This window comes from Phocoena phocoena, chromosome 20, assembly GCF_963924675.1.
Source record: "Phocoena phocoena chromosome 20, mPhoPho1.1, whole genome shotgun sequence".
Taxonomy (NCBI): domain Eukaryota; kingdom Metazoa; phylum Chordata; class Mammalia; order Artiodactyla; family Phocoenidae; genus Phocoena; species Phocoena phocoena.
The window spans coordinates 616514-628068 of NC_089238.1; the positions used below are offsets into that span (position 1 = coordinate 616514).

General features: G+C 48.6%; 1 protein-coding gene and 1 pseudogene across 2 annotated transcripts; both read right to left on the reverse strand.

The window, feature by feature from the left end:
- Window positions 1-870: 870 nt before the first annotated feature.
- On the reverse strand, window positions 871-1502 carry LOC136140730 (protein S100-A11 pseudogene; annotated as a pseudogene). The gene has a single exon (XR_010657654.1). The product of XR_010657654.1 is annotated as a protein S100-A11 pseudogene (transcript).
- Window positions 1503-2527: 1025 nt separating this feature from the next.
- Window positions 2528-4374, reverse strand: ZNF135 (zinc finger protein 135). Its single transcript, XM_065898897.1, has one exon. It carries the CDS (start codon window positions 4371-4373, stop codon window positions 2934-2936), a length of 1440 nt encoding a protein of 479 aa, XP_065754969.1. The 5' UTR covers window position 4374; the 3' UTR covers window positions 2528-2933.
- Window positions 4375-11555: the final 7181 nt, after the last annotated feature.

Here is an 11555-nt window from a genome sequence, read left to right on the forward strand (position 1 = left end):
GCCTCTGAAAAAGCCAACAAACCACAAGTGCAGAGGCTCCTAATGTGAGACCCCTCCCACCTCCCAATCCACCACACAATAATGCAGGTGTTATTAACTCTGGCCAATCTTCACCTTGTCTCCTCTCTATTCTGACTGACTTTGATGCTGCTCTTCCCAGCACATCTAATTTCCTTGAGGACAAGAAGCTACACAAGGATAGAAGCACAGGGAAAGGGAAGAGGATACATGTAATAAAGGGAGGGAGGTCTGAACACCTGACCAAAGGACCAAGGCTATTGAGCTGCCCTGTCCTGTACAGCCACTCGCTGGCTACATGTGGCAAATGAGCGCTTGAAATGTGGCTACAGCAAATTAAAATGTACTGTAAATGTAAAACACACACTGGATTTCAAAGACATAGTATAAAAAGAAAGCAAAATATCTCAATTGTGATTTTTTTATAGAAACAACATGTCAAAGTGGTAACATTTGGGATATATAGGGACAAACAGTAAATTAATTTCACCTGTTTCTTCTTTTTAAATGGGACTATTACAATATATTTAAAATTTACCGATGGGGCTTACACATTGTGTCTATTGGAGAGTGCTGCTATGCACTACTTACTGATTTTCTTAAGTGTTTTTTTTTTTTTTTACTCTCATAGTTCCTTATTCACTTATTGTTTCCCCACACACACTAGAAGGTAACCTCAGTGAAGGCAGGACCTTGTCTGTCTTGCCGTATCCTCAGAGTGTATGACAGTGCCTGTAGTAGGGGTGTATCGGCATTTAATGAGTGAACAATAAATGACGTCTCTCCATCAGTTTGAATAATTTAGAGATGATTATGTTGGTATCATTAGTCATGATTATGTATACACCCAAGATGCATTTTTACTATTTACTTTGCAACTTCTGGTTACTGTTTCCATCAATGTAATTTATATTCCTCCCAGTCATCTCCCTCCCTTGCACACATTTACTGACTCTCCAGTGTGTACTTTAAAAAACAATATTGTTTTATTACTACCAGCAGAAGTGGCCTGCATGGGGTGGTGGGTGTGCCTGGCTCAGGGTATGTGTGGGCTGTGAGGGGTAGATGATAATTGGGAGGCTGAAGGAAAGGGAGTGGGGCTGCAGGCCAGGCCCAAAGGCTCCTCTGATTTACTTCTGGGAAGAGGTAGACTTAATAAAGGAGTCATGGCAAGCTACGGCCAGGCCGCCAAGACGATTAAGAAATTCTTGGAAATCTAGCTGCCCATCAGAGTCGAGGTCCAGTTTCTTCATCATGCGGTCAAGGACACTAGGGTCCTTCTGGTTCTTTGTGAAGGCACCCACCTCTGTATTCATGAAGATAAGGAACTCGGCCTTGGAGAGTTTGCTGTTGTTACCGTCCCTTCCAGCATGCTTTTGGAAAACAGCAATCACAAACTCAATGCACTGTTCAGTCTCTGTAGGGCTGGATATTTTTGCCATGTTTGGAGAGGAGCGAGGCACGGGGCTGCGAGCGGGGAGCGGCGCGGCAAACCATGATTTTCTCACGTGGTTTTTAAATGACTGAAATTAAGTCCAAAAAAGAGGGGGCATTCCACAAGCATACTGAGGAACAGTATTGGAAGACTATTTGCAACATGGTTTCCCCAAGGGAGAAATTTCAATTTAACTGGAAGCTTATATCCTAGCACTGTGATTAGAAAAGTCAAACTGATTGTTATAACCCTAACTGATGGTTAGTGACCAAAACCAGCCAGTGCAATTTACATATGGGTTCTAGTGAGGTGACAAGTCACTGTTTAAGGATCACGGTTGTCAGGGTGACTGCTGTTAGTGGGTTCAGGGTTCAGTGAAATACTATAGACTGCCTTCAAGTTAAATTTTATAAAAACAAAAGCTTATTAAACACCAGGATAAAGAATCAATGAAAAAAAAAACAGTTCAAAAGAAGATTAACTCGTACATTTCTCAAGAGATAGATCTTGCAAAACATAAGGTTCCAACGTGGCTGTGCTCTTGCTCATAAGATGGTGGCTTAACAAAGAAAACATCTTCCTCTTCTTGTGAAACAGCAACTTCTGCATTTCTAATGCCTGTGAGTCCTGTAGAAAAATTTATAGCAAGAAGAGAGCAGCAAAAGCCATCTCAGAATCTGCAAGACTCCATGGAAGTGGCTTTACCTTTCAAGTCTTCCTATACAAATCTTTTCAATTCCATTGCGTATAAAGATTAACTTATTGCCATATAATGCATATAACTACTTTAAAATCTGTTTATAGTACATGGATACTTTGTCATATGGCATTCACATCTGTGAGGCTGGTGGCCATGTACCTTGACCAAAGTATTTACACACAAATCAGAAAATTTTGTACTGAGACAGCTGAATATTCATGGTGATTCCATAAAGTGCCACTCTCATGTCTGGAACACTCTGCCATATTGTTTTTAGGGAATATCAGAGTCAAGTTGCACCATTCATAAGCAACCCCTGCCAAGAATGTAATGTACAATAATGATAAATTCTGACTGCGTTTGGTTCTTTTATATGAAAGGCATTCGCTGAGTTTGTCACCACTTTGAAAATCTCTGGTTTGGAATATGGTGAATCCTTAGAAGCCACCCCAGATCCACATTTTTTTCCATTTCTCTTTTGTAGGTTCTATAATGAAGCATTAGTGGCCACTCATGGCTGAAAGTCCTCAACAGTGATTAACTCCACACTTCCCTACTGTCTGGATGATCTGATATCCCGGGATGGATGACCCAGAGCTAGGTATTCCCACAATCATTTCCATAAATATGAACTCTCTGTGGGGGTGTAAGGAGTTTGCTGAGCATGAAGGCTTGTGTATAATGTTTGTGTTGTTTCTCAGGAGTATGACTGGGTCAAATCTAGTAAGCGATGCACTATAGCTTAAGGCTTTGCTGGGTCCCGGAACACGTGGAGTGGGTCTACCCAGCATGAGTTCTCTGGTGCTTGGTAAGGGAGGAGCTGTGTGTGAAGGCTTTCCCACAGTCCCTGCACTCATATGGCTTCTCTCCTGTGTGGATCCTCCGGTGCTGAGTGAGGTGGGTGCTCTGCCTGAAGGATTTCCCACAATCCTGGCACTCGTAGGGCTTTTCCCCAGTGTGTGTCCTCTCGTGCTGGCTGAGCGATGAGCTGTGGCTGAAGGATTTTCCACATTCGTTGCACCCATAGGGTTTCTCCTTGGTGTGAATCCTCTGGTGTTCTATGAGGAGGGAGCTCTGGCTGAAGGCCCTGCCACACTCATTACACTCGTAGGGCTTCTCTCCCGTGTGGATCCTCTGGTGTTGAATGAGTGGCGCAAGCTGGCTGAAGGCTCTGCCACACTCGTTACACTCGTAGGGCTTCTCCCCGGTGTGGATCCGCTGGTGTTTGGTCAGGGACGAGCTGTGGCTGAAGGCCTTCCCGCACTCGCTACACTCATAGGGCTTCTCCCCGGTGTGGATTCTCTGGTGCTGAGTGAGGTGTGTGCTCTGCCGGAAGGCCTTCCCGCACTGACTGCACGAGTAGGGCTTCTCACCCGTGTGTGTCCGCTCATGCTGGCTAAGCGACGAGCTGTGACTGAAGGTTTTCCCACACTCGTTGCACCCGTAGGGCTTCTCGCCTGTGTGGATCCTCCGATGCTCGGTCAGGAGCGTGCTCTGGCTGAAGGCCTTCCCGCACTCGCTGCACTCGTAGGGCCGCTCACCCGTGTGTGTCCTCTGATGCTGAATCAGCGGTGTGATCTGGGTGAAGGCTTTTCCACATGCCTGGCACTCGTAGGGCTTCTCCCCCGTGTGGATCCGCTGGTGTTTGGTCAGGGACGAGCTGTGGCTGAAGGCCTTCCCGCATTCTCCACACTGGTAGGGCTTCTCCCCGGTGTGGATTCGCAGGTGCTGGGTGAGGTGGATGCTCTGCCGGAAGGCCTTCCCGCACTGACTGCACGTGTAGGGCTTCTCACCTGTGTGCGTCCGCTCGTGTTGGCTGAAGGAGGACCTAAAACTAAAGGATTTCCCACATTCACTGCACTCGTAGGGCTTCTCACCTGTATGAGTTCTCTGGTGCTGGATCAGTGGGGCAATTTGGTTGAAGGTCCTCCCGCACTGAGTGCACTTATAAGGCTTCTCACCAGTGTGGATTCTCTGGTGTTTGGTAAGCGCTGAGCTGTTTCGGAAGCCTTTGCCACATTCGTGACATTCGTAAGGTCTCTCTCCCGTGTGTGTTCGGTGGTGTTCGATGAGTGCTGAGCTGTGACTAAAGGCCTTTCCACATTCCTGACATCTGTAGGGCTTCTCTTTTGCACAGGTTTTCTGTTGAGTATCTGAGTCCGGATCCTCCCTCTTTCCATGTGTTCCCCACACGGGGGGGCCTTGCCTTTTAGGAGTCATTGGTCGAGTTGGGAGATCAGGCCTCAGACTCAAGTCTTCCCCAAACCCATTCCCCTGCTGCTGCTCCTGAGTGGGTGTCTTCACAGGCATGAAGGCAGCCTGCACCACATGGCTATCCGGCCTCTTGCGACCCTGTTCCCAGTGGCCCTCAGCATTTTCACCCTTGGAGTTCCACAGACTTTCCCACAGGAACCTTTCTACCAGGGCATTATTGGGTATTTCTTCAGTTATGTCTTGCTTCACAGTTGATAGTTTGGTTTGTCTAGTTTCAAAGTCTAAAAGAAACAGAGAAATGGAAATGTCCCTTAATCCCAGTTCTGGGGGAAGAGTTTGTGGTGGCTGGATGGGTGGATGGAAGAATAAAACTGATGGTTTTGAAAGGTCCAAGGCACAGGTGGCTTTGTCCGTTAAAAAAAAGAGTTTTGCAAATCAGAGAAGGAACAGGAGAGGGAGGAGAAGCACAGAGGATAACCAGGGGTGGGGGACTTGGTGTAGGGGTGTGGATGGGGTTTTCAGGGGGAGCACAGAGAATGAGGGTGGGAGACGGTGCTGAGGAGAGCTAGCATCCAGGGAAACTGCTGACAGACGCCCTGGGCCTGGAGTACTGCCAGCCCAGAGCAGAGCTCAATGGGCACGCTGAACGAACAAACAGATACATTTGCTCCTCCTCCTCCATCATTTTGGCCGTCTCTGCACAGCCATGGCTTCGGTGTCCCCACCCTGACACCAAACTGGCCTAAAGGTGTGACATGGGCACCGTTCCCATTTATGTTACACTCTAGTGAAAAGCTAAAAATAAAAAAGGTCAAGCCAGATGTGGTTGGCAGAACAGTGGCTCCCAAATATTTACACGTCCTAATCTCTGGAAGCTTTGAATCTATGCTTACCTTACATGTCAAGGAGGAATTAGGCCGCTCATCGTTTGACATAAGCAATCATCTGTGATTACCCTCATTGGCTTATCAGGGTGGGCCCAATGTAATCAGAAGAGTTCTTCAGTGTGAAAGAGAGAGGCAGGAAGGACATGATGTGAGAAGGCTTAACCAGCCATTGCTGACTTTGAAGATGGATAAGGCCTTGTATCAAGGAATGTGCGCAGTCTCTAGAAGCTGGACAATGAAAGGAAACGGATTTTCCCCAAACCCTCCAGAAGAAACACTGCCCTGCTGACACTGTACTGTAGCCAAGGGAGACCCATTTTGGACTTCTGACCTCTAGAACTGTAAGGTAATATGTGTTGCTTTAAGCCACTAAGTTTGTGGTAATTTGTCACAGCACCAATCCGAAGCTGATATATTAAGTAAGGACTGGTTATTACTCGAGGCTAGGGAGACCCTGTTATAACCCCCACACACACACACTGTCCCATCCCTTCTTAGGCCCTGGTGATGGGCCACTGCTTACCTAGGGTCAGGGCCTGTCGCCAGAGGGCCGGGGCACTCCCACTCCCAACAGACTGACCTGCTGGTCTCAGGAGCTGGACGAGAGGTATGAAGAGCAGAACTACCCAGCCAACCTACAGGCACATGGAAGAGCCCAGCCTGGATCCACCAGCACACAGATGCATGAGTCATAAGTGATTCTTTGGTTTAAACCACTGAGGCTGGGGTGTTTGTTACGTGGCAAGAGCTGGCTGTTGCACTGCCCTGGTGGCCTTGTGCTTGCTGTTTCCTCTGCCTGGAGTTCTGTCCTCCCAGATTGTTTCACGGTCACGTTGTTCTCATGGTTTAGGCTTCAGCTCACACACCACCTCCTTGGAGAGGCTAGCCCTCGTCTCTCTGCTCAGTCCTCGCCCCAATCCTAGTCTCTACCTCATCCCCTGCTTCCATTTCTCAGCATTCATCATAATCTGTAATCATCTTGTTCACTGTTATTATTATTATTATAGCTATTAATCGTGTGTTCCTCTCCCTCACCAAAAATGTAAATTCAGTGAAGATGGGAACTTGGTCTCTCACTCACAGCAAAATGGATGCTTGGTGAATGTTCCCTGAAAGACTGAGTAGTTAATTTGCTCTGAAGAATCAGGGCAGAAATGCAGAGAGAACCTGGGGGGTGAATGGGTTCCTCCCAGACCCGCAGGGCTTTCATCTCACCTGTGCACACACCTCGGGGGGCTCCCTTGTCCACCACCCACAGCTCCGCCTTGTGCTCCAGCAGGGAGATGACGTCCGGCTTTGGGAGCCAGTGTCCTGCTCAGGGAGAAACCCATGGAGTGAGCATCTGTGTCCCAGGACCCTTCCCAGCCCTCTGCCCACTCCACCCTCAGTCTTCCGGGACCCAAGTGGCTGGGGTTCCAGGAGGCCATGGTGTGGTAACAGCCTCTGACATTCCTTAGGGACCTCCTCCCCTCGCTCAGTCCCTGACCCCATCCTTGGCCCCGGTGTGGCCAATCAGAGCTCTGCTTCATCCCGTGCCTGCTGGCAACAACTACCAGGCTGGAGGGGACCTGGCTGCCAAACCAAGACAACCCAGGGGCCTTCTATGGGTGCCCGGGACACAGAGCCTGCCTCTCCTGCTGGTCTCAAACCTGGGAGAGGCACCCTCTCAGCTGTCTTGTCACCTTCAGAGGGCCCCGTCTGCGAATGGAGGCAGAAAGGGGTAGGGGGGCGGGCAGCAGGGGGGTCCCGACAGCACCATAGGAAGATCCAGGTCTACCCGGGGTTCTGTGGTCACGGGACCCGGTATGTCCCTCTTACCCCATGACTTTCTGCTTCTGGCATTGTTAGCTAGGGTCTGTCATTTGCAACCAAAACATCCTAATTGACATTCCCTGCACTGAAACAGGTCCCTGAAGGCCAGGTATTTGCTTTTATGGCCTAGATCTACTCCCACTTTTATCCCAGGAAAATTAGAATCTGTACTGTAGGCAGAGCATCAGGGGCACGGGGGTGGCCTCACCCACAGAGGCAAGGAGCCCAAAGGTCTCCAGCATCACATCTCGGTACAGGGTCCTCTGGGCTGGCTCCAGCTGCCCCCACTCCTCCCAGGTGAACTCCACGACCACGTCCTCAAAAGTCACTTGCTCCTGAAACGTCACACATGAGCGTCCTCAGGTGTCCCCGGCGTGGCTGCTAGTGGCAGCATCTGGTGAACGGGGGCCTTGGCCAAGTGGGCGGGAGGGTCTGGGGATTTGGATCAGGTTTTTACTGTGGGGCCTGGGACCCTGCTGGAGAAGAGTCTCTTGAAATGAGAAATGCTGCTGATGCGTCATCAGTGAAGGGGAGGATGGTCCTGGCGTGTTGGGCTCACAGGAAGTGTGCTTGCGTGGGTAGCCCCTCCGAGAAGCAGCTGGGTCTGGGCAGCGGGGAAGGAGCATCTGGAAACTGTCAGGTTGGCTCCCTGCCTCACCCTTTGGCCAAAATAACATCCTGATGGGTCCAAGATGCATACATAATGAATGAAACAAAGCCCTCTTTAAGAGATGAGAGGGTCCATGCTGCCACGAGCACGTTTTACAGAGACTGGGAAAGCTTAAGTGTCTTGCCCAAAGTTGTAAAGCTAGTAAGCAGCAAATCCAAGGGTTGAATCTGGGTGACTTTATTAAGAATCTGTTCACGTGTAAATTAAATTCAAGTACACGAGATCCATGTACACATAGAAAATCAGTGTGGTAGTGGGAGCATTTCAAAGCAATGGACACACCAGGGCAACTGGCCCTCTGTTAGGGGGAAAAATCAGTAGATCCCTACCTCACCATAAATAAAAATGAATTCCAGAAATATTAAAGAGATGAATATAAAAAAGGAAAAAGTTGGAAAAGTATAGGCCATGAATTTAATAAATGGGTGGTAGAGAAAGTCTTCACAAATAAAATATAAAACACTGAAAGTCAGAAAGAAGAAAAATGAGTGTGGTAGGCAGAATTGTGTCACTACCATCCCTGGATTACATGGCAAGGAGGAATTAAGATGGCAGATGGATGGGACTTCCCTAGTGGTCCAGTGGTTAAGACTCTGTGCTTCCACTGCAGGGGGTATGGGTTCGATCCCTGGTCAGGGAACTAAGATCCCACATGCCATGGTGCGGCCAAAAAAAAAAAAGATGGTAGATGGCATTAAGGTTGCTAGTCCGCTGATCTTAAAATAAGGAGATTATCCTGGTGAGCCCAATATAATCACAAGCGTCTTTCAATGGGGAAGAGGCAGAAAAGTCAGCCTCACAGTCATAGTATGTGAGGAAGACTCAAATGGCCAAAGCTGCTTTGAAGATACAAGCGGGTCAGGAGCCAAGGAGTGTGGGAGGCCTCTACATGCTGGAAAAGGCAAGGAAGTGGATTCTCTCTTAGAGCTGCCAGAAGGAACACAGCCCTGCTGACACCTTGATTTTAGCCCAGTGAGATGTACTACAGACTTCTGACCTCCAGAACCATAAAATAATAAATTGTGTGGTTTTAAGCCACTAAGTTTGTTAGGATTTGTTACAGAATCGACAGGAAAATAATACATTCAGCAATCAGAATTATGACTTCTAGATGACAAAGTCTTTACAAGCCACTTCAAGGACCCATGACAGCAGAATGAATATTTGCACCATAAATGGAAGGAAAAGGATGAGTGGCCAGCACATGCAAAGAGCTGACAAATCAGTAAGTAAAAAGCAAAAAGAGGACAGAGAGTCTGGGCCTTCTGAGAAGAGGATGGCTTAGTACCCAGGCATGGATTACTTTCACAATTGGCAGGTTTTCAAAAATACATACACTTGTTACGCCAGCAATTCCACTTCCCCTCCATCTCCCCCTTCCCCCAAGAACCTTGCTCCCCTGCTGCAACGTCATAACAGGCAACTGGTAATGGCCTCGATGCCCATCGTGGCAGAGCAGCCAAAGTCAGGTTCTGGAAAATCTGCAGCCAAGCAAAAGACGGGGGGCACTAATAGGCACAGCTGGGGAACAACCTTCCAGATGGAAAAATCCTGGATGGTGGGACGTTGCCAGCCCAGTGCTATTTATGTAAAAGGAAACAAAGCTCTAATTCTAATATTTGTCTGAAAATGTGTACATAAACACAGGAAAATGAGGCGCGTGGAAGTGACGGCAGTGGCAGCTTTAGATGGAAGCCTGGGAGACGGGGCTGAGGAGCAAGGGGGACTTTATAAGTGCTGCTTGACATTTTTATAACGAGAATATCATTATGGGATATTATTTATTTAAAAAATAAATAAGCCAATTCATCAACCTAGAAATCACTATGAAAGATATCATGGTTTTGATACATTAAGAACTTTAAACTTGTGAACCTTAAAAACAAAATTCAGAGCAAACACATAGATGGTGCTGAAAGATGCACGTGGATTGCTCACTTAATAACCCCAGGCCACGGGTGATCACATCCAACCACTGTTCACCCAGGGAGGACGCCAACGAAGTCACCCAAAATCACCCAGGGAGAAAGGGCTGAGCCAGGATTTGATCTTGGGTAGTCTGGGTCCAGCGCGTCCCCCTACTGGCCATGTGGCTGAACCACCTCCCTGAAAGACGAGAGAAAAACACACCCCAGGGGTCAGAATGGAAGTTTTGGGCCGGCAAGGAACTCGCATCCTCCTATCGGTTCCTCCTTGGACAAACAAGGACCCCTGAGATGTCACAGCAGCAGTGACTGAGGGAGGGGCACGAGGGAGCCCCAGGGAGGCTCGGAACTTCCTGTGCCTCAGCTCTACCATCCACTGGTGTCCATACATGCAGTTGCCAGGCTGCACACTCACGTAAATCTACGCTGTGCATAAATGACGCCTGAATACACAGAAGAGGGGCTGGGGAGACAAAGAGCCAATGGAGAGTGGCCAGGAAAATGAAATGGGTGGGGGTCTCCAGTGGCAGGACCCCTGAGGACTGTTTCCTAGTCTTCAACTTTGGACATTTAGATAATGGGTTAATAGAACTACCATATGATCCAGCAATCCCACTCCTGGATATATATCCGAAGAAAACAAAAACAGTAATTCCAAAAGACACATGCACCCCAGTGTTCATAGCAGCTAAGTGTCCATCAACAGATGAATGGATAAAGAAGATGTGCCATATACATATATATATGTGTGTACACACACACACACACACACACACACACACACACACACACACACACAATGGAATACTACTCAGCCATAAAAAATGAAAAATTGCCATTTGCAATGGCATGGATGTACCTGCAGGATACTGTGTTTAGTGAAATAAGTGAGACAGAGACAAATACTGAGTATTCTCTCTTATATGTGGAATCTAAAAAAATAAAGGAATGAATATAATAAAACAAAAACAGACTCATAGATGTAGAGAACAAGGCCAGTTTCTTCCATGATCAAGTGGGGAATTTATGATTTTCTTTAAGGCCCGTGAGGTTTGGGCACAGACATCCTCCACAAAGGGATTTTCATCTCACAGAAGCAAGTGCTATGGATGGCTAGTAGGGGAGATGCAAGGTCTATAGACTTTGGCCATGTGGGTGGGAGTGAGGGACACAAGGTGGCCCACATCCTGGACCCTGGTCTACCAGGCAGAATCTGCCTCTGCTAGAATTTCTTCCACCAGAACTTGGCATCTGGGAGGTGACGCTGTGAAGACCCGGCCCTGGATCCACATGATGGAGATTCAAACTCCAGCACCAGCTGTCTTTTAACTGCGCTGTGCCTCCCTGCCCTCATCTGCAAGTTACTGGGAGCTCCCTGAGGGCTGTTGGGAGGAGTGAGGGAATTCACAGGAAGTGTGTACCCTTGGTCCGGTGCATAGTGGGTGGTTTACCTGAGGACCCACCGTTCAAACAGCTGTGCTGGGGGGCCCGGGGAGGTTTTATTTTCTCTCACCAACCCTCCCTGCTTGCTCCACACCTTCCAGACTCATTAGGTCTTGCTCAGTGGTTATCTGTGGAGTCCTACTGAGTGCAGGTCACCGTTCAGGCCGTGGAAACAGGGCAAACACAGCCCTCCTCCTGGTGCTTGTATGCTAGTTGCAGGGTCGGGGAGCTGGCAAAAATGAAAACCCCAGGAGAGGCCAGTGCTCTGGAGAAAATGGGGGGATGCTGCTGGGCAGCCACACAGGGATCTGGAGGAGGAGCCACGAAGGCAGCAGGATGTGTGCTGGGCACTGGGGACCTCAGGGGGCAGGTGGTCTGCGCCAGGCCAGGGGTCCTGAGCTCACGCCTGCCTCAGTCACTCCCAGTTGCGTGACTTGCCCCTGTGCCTTGA

Bases quoted from the DNA above. Each gene is read 5' to 3' on its own strand.
- ZNF135 (XM_065898897.1), bottom strand. From the start codon at position 4,373: ATGACTCCTAAAAGGCAAGGCCCCCCCGTGTGGGGAACACATGGAAAG.